At 34.2% G+C, this 12,819-nt stretch overlaps 1 protein-coding gene across 3 annotated transcripts; it reads left to right on the forward strand.

Moving 5' to 3' along the window:
• Positions 1–1,444: 1,444 nt before the first annotated feature.
• On the forward strand, positions 1,445–12,299 carry SS4 (starch synthase 4). 3 transcript variants are annotated; one of them, XM_011009212.1, is made up of 18 exons: positions 1,446–1,642; positions 1,713–1,886; positions 1,982–2,228; positions 2,336–2,401; positions 2,709–2,790; positions 2,904–4,014; positions 4,107–4,158; positions 5,231–5,353; positions 5,435–5,510; positions 5,589–5,773; positions 5,870–6,064; positions 6,170–6,241; positions 9,269–9,478; positions 10,324–10,449; positions 10,721–10,870; positions 11,253–11,314; positions 11,409–11,484; positions 11,740–12,299. In XM_011009212.1, exons 2-18 carry the CDS (start codon positions 1,714–1,716, stop codon positions 11,926–11,928), a joined length of 3,195 nt encoding a protein of 1,064 aa, XP_011007514.1. In that variant the 5' UTR covers positions 1,446–1,642; position 1,713; the 3' UTR covers positions 11,929–12,299. The 3 variants fall into 3 exon arrangements, with proteins under 3 accessions (XP_011007516.1, XP_011007514.1, XP_011007517.1); XM_011009214.1 differs by having other exon boundaries at positions 1,445–1,886; positions 1,985–2,228; XM_011009215.1 differs by lacking the exons at positions 1,446–1,642; positions 1,713–1,886; positions 2,709–2,790 and having other exon boundaries at positions 2,213–2,228; positions 2,842–4,014.
• Positions 12,300–12,819: the final 520 nt, after the last annotated feature.

Below are 12,819 nucleotides of genomic sequence, written 5' to 3' on the forward strand. Positions count from 1 at the left end.
ATTAGATGAAAATCCTAACATGTGATTATAATGAACAAAGAATAAAAGGAATAAGGATGAATGTTACAAAGAGAAATCTTGATAACTTTTGAAAGTTCTATAAAGAGCTAAAAGTAAGAACAATCTCTCTCTCACAAGTTTATTTCTAAATAATCATTGGGTTATGATAACTTATAAACTAAAAAATATATTTATAGTTTAACAAAATAAACTTTAGTGGAAAACTAAGTTGAAACTATAACCCAAATCTAAACTAACTCAAGAGCACTTTAAAGTATATAAACAAAGTTTAATTTGCAAAGTAACTTTTAAATCTTATCAGAATACTTTTTTTTTTAATTGTCATAAAATTTTAACTTTATAAAAAATAAGGTTTTTAAAATATTATGGAAAAATTTTACTTTTATTCAAATTTTTAGTTAGATTGAAAATTATAACTTTTAATGTGTAGTTGTGCATTCAAGCTCCGGTATATGTTAAACATCTATATTTCTTGCTTCAATTATATTGATCAAGACTTGATTTTTCTTTGAATTTAATTTTATGCTTATATCATCTTAAAAGAAATTCTCAAAGCTTGCTCGACCACTATATTTAGAATTAGCCAATTAAATATTTCTTTAATTCTTTTGATTTTTGTTTTTATAATTAATCTAATTAATATATGTAATGGATCATATGATATTATTTGTGTTTTATAGTAAGTTAATTTTTATATTATACTACAAATTAACATTTTCAAGAAAATGGCTGGCTTGATAGCTTGTTTTTATTATGAAAATAATTTGTGTTTACCTTCTTCCATCCTTAATGTTTCTTTGTAATGTCAAATTTATTTATTTTGAACGTAAATAATTTGACAAGGGAGGTTATCAATTTTGAATCTTGTGGGCTTAAGATTTCGTTGGTTTTTCTAGCTTGTTGGCTATTGATGTAACATGTATCTATTTTGAAAATAATAACATTTTTGTTTTTTCACGTGATTTTTAAAAATAAAGTGTAGTGCATTTGAATTAGTGTACTTTTTTACAATGTGATGAATATTTTTTTTAAAATAATTTTTTTTTGAAAATATATGAAAATAGTATATGTTTATTTATTTTTTAAAATTTAATTTTGATATTAATATATTAAAACAATTTATAAATATAAAAAAATTAATTTGATAAAATTTAATTTTGATATTAATATATTACAACTATTTATAAATATAAAAAAATTAAATAGAAATTTTTCTTAAAAATATAATCAGACCGGAATCCGAAACACCGCCCGAAACTAAAATATCGTTTTTAAATTCATGAAATGAATGCAGGAAGCAATGACCACCACCTGAAAAAGAGGATAAAAAATCGAAGCCCCACCGTCACTCAAAGGACCCACAATCCTCCACCGTTCGATGAAGATAATCCCCATAATAATAATAATAATAATAATAATAATAATAATAGTAAAACAGAAAAAGAAAAAGAAAAAGAAAAAAATGCACGGCTTCCCTTCCCTCTGGTGGGAAATCACAAGCATCCTTCAACACTTCCAGTCACCTTGACGCATCCATCTTCCTCCTTTCCTTCAACAACAAACAAAAAAAGATTCGAAAGCTCCAGAAACCAGCCCAGCCAAGCAACGGATAATGAGTAGAGTCCGTACACTAAACTAAAAACTCTGCTGCTTATTGGAAATAAATAACCTTGTTAATTTCTTCTGCACAGAATGGCAACGAAACTATCAACTTGTTTTCTGAGCCATCGCCATGCTACTGCTTTAAATTGCAATGCTATTACCACTACCACTAATGATCCCAAGCATACAAATGTTCGATTCTTGTTGCCTTGTCATCGATTACTCTCATCCTCCTCTTTCAGAATACGGAATCGCAACTCGAGGTACGTACCACGCTTCTCAATTAGGTTTTTAATTTTACTGTTAGGTTTTTATTATTAATTTGATTTCAATAATTTGATGCATGGCTGAATGAAAGAAGCTCGCATTATAAGCGTAGACAAATGAAGAAATCTTCTTCTACAGAGGATTCCGAGAGTCATCAACCACAACCACAACCTCAACCCCCTCCTAAGGTGTTTAGTGCTGTACCAAATGATGTTACTGGCGCTAGCGTTCTCGTAGATTCGGAAAGTAGTACTAGTGTAGATGTGGAGCGGATTGAGCAACTCACTGATGCACAGAATCCACAACGTCTTACCGTGTCCCAAGAAGCCAAATCTTTGGTCTTCTTTCTCTACTTATGCAATCGTATTAGCAAATTTGTTTTTGATCGCTGCTTCGGTGTAATATAGTTTATTTATTTATTTATTTTTAATTTGGTTTCTCTCAGGCTATTGATGTTAACATAGAGGAAGATGAGAAGCATTCAAGTGCATCTGATGAAATGAAACAATTGGTATTCCTTTTTACCATGCTCCTTAAGAAAATAAAGTATTTCACAATCTGTTCTTAGGCTATGTAGTTTATATTTTTTAAGTGACTAGGGCTTCCATGCACTTTAGGATATCCATGCTGGAACTTTGATGCTTGAGTTTTGGTCCGTTACTCTGTCTGGATGTTATTCAAGTGTGGAATTCACATTAAGTCTATGATTTCAAATCTGTTCCTCAATTTAGTTTGACTTTTCTTGTTTTTGATTTACTTGAATGAGAGACAATGGCTTGTTTCAAAAAAAATTAAATAATCTATCTTCTACCCCCCAGGCCGTAAACATGGGTGGCGGAGAGCAACTTTCAAGTATTCAACTTGAAGATTTGATAGGCATGATAAGAAATGCTGAGAAAAGTAGGATGACTTTCTCTTCTGTTCTTGATTTATATTCCTCAATGCTTGTAGTTTCAACACTTCCAAGTAAGGAGGGCATGTGTTTATATTCATTGGTAACATGTGTATGTTAGATACTCTTCTTCTGAACAAAGCTCGGGTTTTTGCACTTGATGAACTTGAAAGAATTTTTCATGAGAAGGACAAGTTGCAAGGAGAAATTAATGTTTTGGAGATGAGATTGGCAGAAAATGATGCTAAGATGAAGGTTGCCGCTCAAGAAAAGATACGTGTGGAACTCCTGGAAGCCCAGCTGGAGAAACTAAGGAATGAACTAGCTCAGAGGGGTGCTACTGACAGAAGTGTGTTTGATCTGTATGAGAGCCAAAACAATGTTTTTAATAAGGAAGCCCCTCTACTTCAGAATAACACTCTACTTCAGAATAGCAGTGTTCATTCTCTTAGTGAGGAGCTTAGTTTATTGAGGTCGGAAAATATGTCTTTGAAAAATGATATAGAAGCACTCAGGGAAGAGCTTAGTAATGTCAAGAATACCGATGAACGTGTTGCAATACTGGTGAAGCAACACTCTTTGATGATGTCTTCTCTGCAAGACCTGGAGTCCAAACTAATAGCTTCTAAGGAAGATGTTTCAAAATTATCTAGTCTAAAAGTCGAATGCAAGGACTTATGGGAGAAGGTGGATACTTTGCAAGCACTGCTAGATAAGGCAACCAAGCGAGCAGATCAGGCTATTCTTGTGTTGCAACAAAACCAGGATCTCCGAAAGAAGGTTGATAAATTGGAAGAATCCCTGGAAGAAGCCGTTGTTTATAAGCTATCATCAGAAAAGTTGCAGCAATATAATGAACTAATGCAGCAAAAGATGAAACTATTGGAGGAGCACCTCCAGAGGTCTGATGAAGAGATACATTCTTATGTCCGATTGTATCAAGATTCTGTACAAGAATTTCAAGATACACTCAAGAGTTTGAAAGAGGAAAGCAATAAAAGGGCACTGGATGAACCTATAGATGATATGCCTTGGGAATTTTGGAGTCATTTACTGCTCATAATTGATGGCTGGCTGCTCGAGAAGAAAATATCTACAGATGATGCAAAGCTTTTGAGAGAAATGGTATGGAAGAGAGATGGGCGTATTTGCGAGGCATACATGGAAAGCAGAGAAAAGAATGAACGTGAAGCTGTGTCTAGGTTTCTCAAGCTGACGTCATCACCCAAAAGGTAACAATTTTAAGTAGGAATGTTTTTGGGAATTAGCCGTTACTATCCGATTATCTCTTTACTATCTGATTTTCCCTTTCCTTGATCTTCAGTTCTGGATTATCTATCATTCATATTGCAGCAGAGATGGCACCAGTTGCCAAGGTGAGCTTAACATACATGTTTCACTCAGTCACTTTGTTTTGGGATTGCTAATTTCTTAGCAGCTTGTCAATCTCATGTCATGTATTTCGTGTGTGTGTGTGTGTGTGTAAATGTCTCAGATGAATATGCTATACATTACATGATATGTCTTTCAGGGAAATATAACTTAGATGACCTCTTTCAGTTTATGTTTTTTGTATATTCCCATGTAATATTGGCCATGTTGTGTTGTCCCTTCTAGCTGTAAATTCCAATCAGCTTGTTTGTGATCATTTATTGCAACTGGCCATTCAAAGTAAAAAAAAAAAAAACATGCTTGTTTCTGACAAGCTGGGAAAAATTTCACAATTCTGATTGATAGCATGACCTTCTTCTCACAGTAATTGACTCTAGTTTTCATTTACAGGTCATGTGAGGGTTGGCAAGGTTATCAACCTTTGAAGTATTTATTATCACATGGATAGTTTCATATTTATTGTATGAATCAATAACCATAACATGCTAAATTAAGGTCTTCAGTTTTCATATCATTAGATCACCTGATAAGTTAGATAGTTGGTACTGATTGGTAGAGTTTCCTGGACAAGTTTTTTTGGCTTGAAAAGAAAAGGGGAGAAAATCTTGTGAGTAGGTCCTCTAATTAATTTTCCCTTTTTTCTATTTCACTTTTAACTATCAAATGAATCTTACATACCTGATACCTGCAAGACACTTCATAGACTTCTTCGGTGTCTTGGTATCAATATCTCATCAATACTCCCTCGAAGTCTCAAATAGCTGCGAAATGATTTCTGAGCACTCAATTAAAACGATGTGTTTTTGTGGTGATGATTTTCACCTTTTTGGTACTTTTTTTAGTAGTATGCAGTTTCCTTCAAATGATGCAGTTGTACCATAATGTTATCCTGCACAAAATTGGATATTGGTTCTAGATTATTGAAGGTTATTAGTTTTTCTTGTTGTGGTCGCCTTTGCTTTTCTTCTCTTATGTTGGTATGCTTCTTGTTGTAGGCTTGTTATTACTGTTATTTTCTTGGTTTATTTACATAATTCACTTACTTATGCTTTACAGGTTGGTGGTTTGGGAGACGTTGTGACTGGTCTATGTAAGGCACTACAAAAGAGAGGACACCTTGTGGAGATTGTTCTGCCTAAATATGATTGCATGCAATATGATCGGATTCACAACTTGAGGGTATGTTAAAAATATTTGCTTAAGTAACTGGTATATCTTAATAATGTTTACAATCGTTTTGATAATTGATTGCTGGTGCAGGCCCTAGATGTGGTGGTGGAATCATATTTTGATGGAAAATTATACAAAAATAAAATATGGGTCGGAACAGTTGAAGGTTTGGATTATATTGGTTTGGTTTGTGCTGTGGCATGAACTTTAGTGTTGCATTTCAATATCAGTTTTGATGGTGCAGGTCTCCCAGTTTACTTTATTGAGCCTCAGCACCCTGAAAAGTTCTTTTGGAGAGGACAATTTTATGGAGAGCATGATGATTTCAGACGTTTTTCATTGTTCAGCCGTGCAGCACTTGAGTTACTTCTTCAATCTGGCAAAAAACCAGATATAATTCATTGTCATGACTGGCAGACTGCTTTTGTTGTATGACCAATCCAATTTTTTCATCACAGATTACTGTTCTTTTACAGCACCTGATCAGAATTCACAACAATAATCTCTCTCTTACTGCCATTTCAGGCACCACTCTATTGGGATTTATATGCCCCAAAAGGGTTGAATTCAGCCAGAATATGTTTCACATGCCACAACTTTGAGTACCAAGGGACTGCACCCGCATCAGAATTGGCATCTTGTGGACTTGATGTCCATCAGCTGAATAGACCAGATCGAATGCAAGACAACTCTGCACATGATAGGGTCAATCCTGTCAAGGTATCACAATTCTTTATTCAAGTTTAATTTATTTTACTCTGCACGTTACAGGGTCAATCCTGTTAAGCTATCACCCTTCTATTCTCACATTTTTCTCTTGTTCAGGGTGCAGTGGTATTCTCGAACATTGTGACAACAGTATCACCTACCTATGCACAAGAGGTGCGGACTGCTGAGGTATGGGCATTGTGATCTGTTATATTCTGTTTCATACATTTGATTAGAGTTCTTAAAAGGCACATAAATAAACATTCAAGTGATATTAGACTCTTAAACAAGTACATAAATAATCTTGCAAGTTATTTTGCAGTGTACAATTTAAGTTAAAAATATTTTGGTTATTATGTTTCAGCAAGAAAAGTTCCAAATTCCTATAGGTGTGGCAATATTCACAAGAAATTTTTGAAGGATGTCTATATGTGTTTTTTGGTTTATTTGCAATTGATCCAAGTAGCATGTGGCTGTAAAGCTCAGAAAGAATTATATGATCTGCTAAAAAGTGGATGCATGTTTATCCTACCAGCTTATAGTGAAGTATACAGGCACCACCCCTATTTTTTCAGTTTCGTCCAAACCACCCATATTTTGTCAGTTTCATCCAAACTGAATCAAAATTGGGTTCAATTTGGTCCTTATTTAAGAAGCACTACAATGAACATGAGGAATGAATAATTTGGAATTTCTTAGTGTTGTTTTGATCCGGCATGGCAATTATTTTTCACGTGGATATGAGATTCCTTTAAAGAAAAATAACGGTAGAACATTGTTTTGCTTTGTGTATTTTCTCCTCCATCTACACAACCATCACAATCCTTTTGTCACCCACAACCTCAACAAGTTCTCTAGGGTTTACCATTACTATTGAAAAATCAATTGCATGTTCTTTTCATTTATGCCATTGTCAATGGCATGTGCTTTATTTCATAGAACTGAACAGCCTGTTTTTTTATTATTATGTTTATTATAGTGGTGTCCCAAATCTTATGGCGCTGAATCTTCATAATGCTGCGTGCAATGTGAAATGATTTGTCACGCTATTTTAGTAGAACTATTTTTTTTTGGCACGTGCTTCACACGTATTATTCAACTATTTTATAGCAAAGTTTTTATAGTCTCTAATAGAGTATTTTGAATTTTTATAACTACATAAGTTTGAATAGTTATTATATATCTTTGATTTTCACATCAAGTTTGATAAGGTATAATTGAATTAGTTTGTTGGATTCTTAAACACAAAATTGAATTACTTTTAATCCTTTATGGTTAGAATAACAACTCTTAGAAATAATAATCGTTAAAAAAATTGCACTAATTTATTGTTAGTATAATTAGAAATTGAAATGACATTTTTTATATCTTATGAAAAAGTTTCATGTTTTTTTAAAAATAAAAAAGAAATCAATTTCAGTTTCATTTTAAACAGTCCTTTTCTTAATTAGAGTGGGATTGGATTTACATATTTTTACTGTAGTATGTTACAATATTAGTATTATATTATGGTATCTTCAAGCACAAGTTAGTATAGCCTTTTTGCTTTTATATATAATTATGGATTCTTACTTTTTCTCCAAACTTTCTTAGTTCATGTATATTTGGGATAGTCTGTTTCCCATAGTCCATGTCCTGATTTTCTGTTGGAAGGAAAACTTTCTAATAACTAACTTTATAAAAATAAGATTACACATTTTGCCATGTTCACTTGATGGAGCTTTTCTAACTATATTGAAACTTTCTTTCATTTCTTTTCTTTTCTTTCAAAAAGATCTTTTTCAGTAGATTTGCATTTGTGCTGGATGGCCTGATAAGATTGGGCAAGACATCTTGAAAAGCAGGTGCTTACGATCTTCTTGATTCAAATTAAACGCTTACTTGAAGATAGATTGCCTCCTAAGTTCACTTTACCTATTTGGGCACTAAGTACAAAAATAAATAATAAACAACATTTACAAGTCCTTTTCCGACTGCCCATATACCAACGACTTGACTTTTAATTAAAAGAGGCGAGAGAGGATTGTTTTCTCAGATTCTTTTTTCCTTTCAAAAGGAACCAAAAATACTCATGGAAAGAATCTGATTTATATCCTTACCCTTCATAAAACACATGCAATTTCTGAATCTATCATTATGCATAGAAGGCCACTTCTCCATAAAAAAACTTCCATAGAGCTTTAAGCCCATTCACAATGTGAACCAAATGGTTTCATAGGTTCAGTGACAACTTGACACTGAAGTACCTATTGATCATGACCTCTCATCTCTATTGTAAATTATCATCAATTAGAATCCTCTGCCAAGCTATCTCCCATTGGAGAAAATAAGACAAGATAGAGCTTTAAACTTCTCACTTCAGACTTGGGAGCAGGTGGAAGGGAAAGGAGGGAGTATTTAGGAGAGGAGCAAGGTGTGGAAGGGAGAGAGGGGAAGGGAGTCTTTATACACCTAGTCAAAGCTTTCCCTATAAAATCACAACACAAGTTATGTTACATATCCTAAGCTTTTTAAGCAGAATAATGGGTGCAAGGTAATGTGGTAGGGCTTTCTGGAACCAGCCAAGACCGTGCTTTTTATGACAATCATAGAATCTTTGTGCTTCAATAGCCATATTGTTCTTTCATAGCTCAGAAACTGGAAATTCTTCTAATTCTGGACACTAAAAGATAAAAAAGAGAAGTATTGTTTTTGGTCTTAATTTTTGCTGATAAGAATTTACTTATTTTACACATGTATCCATGCATGTATGAAAGGAATTTGTAAACTGATAGGGTACAAGGCTGGAAATGAAAATCCTCATGAGTTACCGTCTTTCAGATGAAAAATATCCATATTGTTATGAAATACAATATCCCAGTTTCTAGCATCTTCCCAATTTATTTTCAGGTCTGCCTAAGCTAAGCTGTGTGAAGACATAAATTAATGAGTTTGTTTTTCTCACCATGGTTTCTATTTTGGAATAAAGCCTAATGAGTGTGTGAAGACATAAATTAATGAGCTTGTTTCTCACCATGGTTTCTATTTTGGAATAAAGCCTAATGATATGGGGTATAATATGGTTTGCCAGTCTGTTTGAAGCAAATGTTTCTTTTCTTTTTCTTGGATAAGCAAAATCAAATGTTTTAATGTTTTATTTTTTTATTATTGAAAATTTCTTATAGTTGTTGTGTTTCGTTGAAGGCTTTACTTACAACTTCAACTTGTCTTGTACAGGGTGGGAAAGGTCTCCATTCAACTCTTAATTTTCACTCCAAGAAGTTTGTTGGAATTCTTAATGGAATTGATACTGATGCATGGAATCCTGCTACTGATACTTTTCTCAAAGTCCAGTACAATGTTAATGATCTTCAAGGGAAAACTGAAAACAAAATAGCTTTAAGAAAATTTCTTGGGCTCTCTAATGCAGATGTCAGGCAACCAATGGTAATCTTACTGTAGAAGCATTGTATCGCCTTTCCTTTTCTTTTGAAAGTATTTGATTTCAATCCACCTATTCCTATCAGATTTCAACACTTTTCCATTGATATTACCTCAATGAATGACAAGGTTATATGGATCGTCTCACTTGTTGGTACTGTTAGTGTACTGTGTATCACCTAGGGTACATGGAACATGGGCTATATGTTTGAGAGTAAATTTTGACAACCACAAAATTCCTCTAAAGATGTTCTATCCTAAGGTTATTTTTTTAGTGGGTTAGCAACTATGAAAAATCAGATTATCTCTGGTGAAAGATGACCAGGATGGCTAATTAAACCCCTTTGGGTTGGAAGATTTCATTATTTTTCCTTTTTGAGAAACATCTTAGTTTCTTTGTTAAATCCTTCACTTAACACCCTGCATGGACCTCCAGTTTTTTTTTCCTCCCATTTATATTGTTTTATTTGGGGTAGTTGATCATACTATGCTGAGCAGTGCCATCTTTAACTATAAACTTCATGATTAGCCTGTAATTTTACCTCCTGTTATTTCAGCTCAATGTATATTGGAAGTAAAATCAAGTTTGATCTTGTATCAAATGGGCTCCACTTCGTTATCTTGTGTGAAGTAGTCTGCATTGGAATATCATGGGCATTCTTTTATCTCCAGAGTACCCGATATCATATGGGAGTAGATTTGGGAGGGATATTCTTAGTCTAGCATATCGAGGGAATGACATAGTTCATAATGCCATCATATTGGACATGGGAACATTCTGAATACTTTTATCATTACTTTATAATGATGCAACTTACCTTGTTAAAATTATTCCATTATTCTTTGAATAGGTAGGCTGCATAACACGATTGGTGCCACAGAAAGGTGTGCATCTTATTAGACATGCAATATACCGGACACTGGAGCTGGGAGGACAATTTGTACTTCTTGGTTCAAGCCCAGTTGCACATATTCAGGTAATGCTTTTTTCCTTTTTGCTATGAATTCACTGGTACCATCCAAAATTTTGCACATTATATTGGACAAATCTGCAATGCATCCTCAAAACATAATGCTATAAAGATAAATGTATTTATCTAGCTGGGCTTTTGAGAATTTTGGGATTACAATGCCCTTCATGGACACTGAAACATTAGTTTTGATCATTCTTTCCATATCCTTTATCTATTCTATGTTCTCATATTCTATTTACTAATTAACATTTTATTTCTCCCTTTTATTTTGTAGAGGGAATTTGAGGGTATTGCTAACCATTTTGTGAATCATCATCACATTCGGCTGATATTGAAGTATGATGAATCTCTCTCCCATTCCATTTTTGCGGCATCTGACATTTTTATCATCCCATCGATTTTTGAGCCTTGTGGCCTCACACAGGTATGATCAACACCTTTTCCCTTAATTTTTTAGGGAAGGCGAAGAGCCAGAGTGCATTTGTTTACACTTTTAATTGAATGATACGTCATGAAAATATCGATATAACCTATAAAAAATGTCTCAAATCTGGCAAACATGAGCTAATTTGTAAATTTTGTGCTTTGGACTGTGGATGACTAATTATTAACTTTACAACAAAATGGCTTCACCTTTTCTTTCATAAATGTATATATGTATGTAAACCAAAATGTTTATGTGTTTTTTTTTTTTGGTTGAGTAGGCTTCAGGCTACATAACAGAGCCCTTTGGTCATATTACCATCATACCTAATTGCTGACACCTGAACTTTTTCCTCATGTACTTTTTTTTAAAACTTCTGCAGATGATAGCAATGAGATATGGTTCCATACCAATTGTAAGAAAAACTGGTGGTCTAAATGACAGGTAGGGTACTCGATTTCTGACATAATTCCAGCGATCTGATGTTATTATGGTTGTTAGAGCATCACTGCATTGACGTTTGGTTTTAATTCTGCAGTGTTTTTGATGTTGATGATGATACCGTGCCGCCTCAATTTCGGAATGGCTTTACATTCTCGACTCCTGATGAACATGTAAATAACTAGAGCTGCAGATTTAGTTGTATATCATCCCTGCTTTCCATGTGGCATCTGCGTGAGGCTTTGAGCTATCAATTCAATGCTCTCACCAGCTACTACATTGCTTCACTGGCCTCTATGAAACTAGAATTCATTATGAGCCTTTTTATTTTTCATACCCGCTCTGAATTTTATCCAACTCTTGGTAAAAGCTTTCATTTAGGTTGTTTCTTATTATAATGCTTCCTAATGCATTTCATAATTTCTCAGGGAGTAAACAGTGCTTTAGATCGTGCATTTAACTACTATAGAAACAATACCGAGGTCTGGCAGCAGCTTGTTCAGAAGGACATGAGCATGGATTTCAGTTGGGAATTGTCAACATCGCAATATGAAGAACTTTACTTGAAGTCAGTGGCCAGAGCAAGGGTGGCAGCAAATCGAGCTCAAATATTGTAAGAACAGGCAGTCCTAATTTACGAGTTCTGTGGAGATGCAATTCAGTCAAGTTTGATTCAGGGGTGTGGATTTATAGAGTTACAATTGAGGCAGCCCAGCTAACAAGCACATACATCTTGAGAGTTTCCGATGCTAACACAAGGTTTTTTTTTTTTTTTTTTTAAATATAGATTAGAACATTCACATGGTCTTAAAATAATCCTCTATTATAGTTAATACAAGTTTGTATCAAATTGGCTTTCTAATATGCCCTCATTGTACTTTATACTTAAATGCCATAGGAGATATGACACTACACATCAGAAAATTCACTGTTGCTCTGGTTTTATCTTTAAGAAAATTTGTAAATGTTGCTCTGGTTGTCTTTGGTTGTTCATTTTGCATAATTATCTCGTTAATTCCTGTGCCTTGCTCCTGCTTGATCCTAAAATGTACGAGTTTCATAGTAGTAAAGGTGGTAGCCAAAACAACGAAGCAGAAAATTAGGAGGAAAACGACTTCCTTTTTTGAAAGACCATACAGATTATTATGCACTCTTGGCATGCAAGATTCAAATCATGGTCTCTTTACATTACAAGCCGACAATCCAAACACAATAACTCTCTTTGTTAGCTCGTTTTCCGGGCCGAAGTTGTTGACGGGATCAGCAAGGTGGTAGGCCAAGTTCTTCAACGGTCCCTTTCCGGTAACCATGGCCATACGGGAAAGGATTGGATGACACATTGCTGCCTGCAATGCTGATGTGGTCGCCAGCGTTGCTGCACTTTCGGCTAAAAAGTGGGAAAAATGGTTTTTGGGTGTCCGGCTTACAAGACAACGAACACCAATGAATCCAAACAGAAAATGAATGGCTGAACCCAAATCTGATCCAACAGGGTATGTATTTTTAAT

The sequence above is a fragment of the Populus euphratica genome, unplaced genomic scaffold, assembly GCF_000495115.2.
Source record: "Populus euphratica unplaced genomic scaffold, PopEup_1.0 scaffold395.1, whole genome shotgun sequence".
NCBI lineage: Eukaryota > Viridiplantae > Streptophyta > Magnoliopsida > Malpighiales > Salicaceae > Populus > Populus euphratica.

What these genes read in the sequence shown, in the direction of transcription:
- SS4 (XM_011009212.1), top strand. Translation starts at nt 1,714, where the DNA reads ATGGCAACGAAACTATCAACTTGTTTTCTGAGCCATCGCCATGCTACT. An exon ending in ATCGGATTCACAACTTGAGG is followed by an intron (nt 5,354 to 5,434) that starts GTATGTTAAAAA and finishes TTGCTGGTGCAG; the next exon opens with GCCCTAGATGTGGTGGTGGA. An exon ending in AAGAGGTGCGGACTGCTGAG is followed by an intron (nt 6,242 to 9,268) that starts GTATGGGCATTG and finishes TGTCTTGTACAG; the next exon opens with GGTGGGAAAGGTCTCCATTC.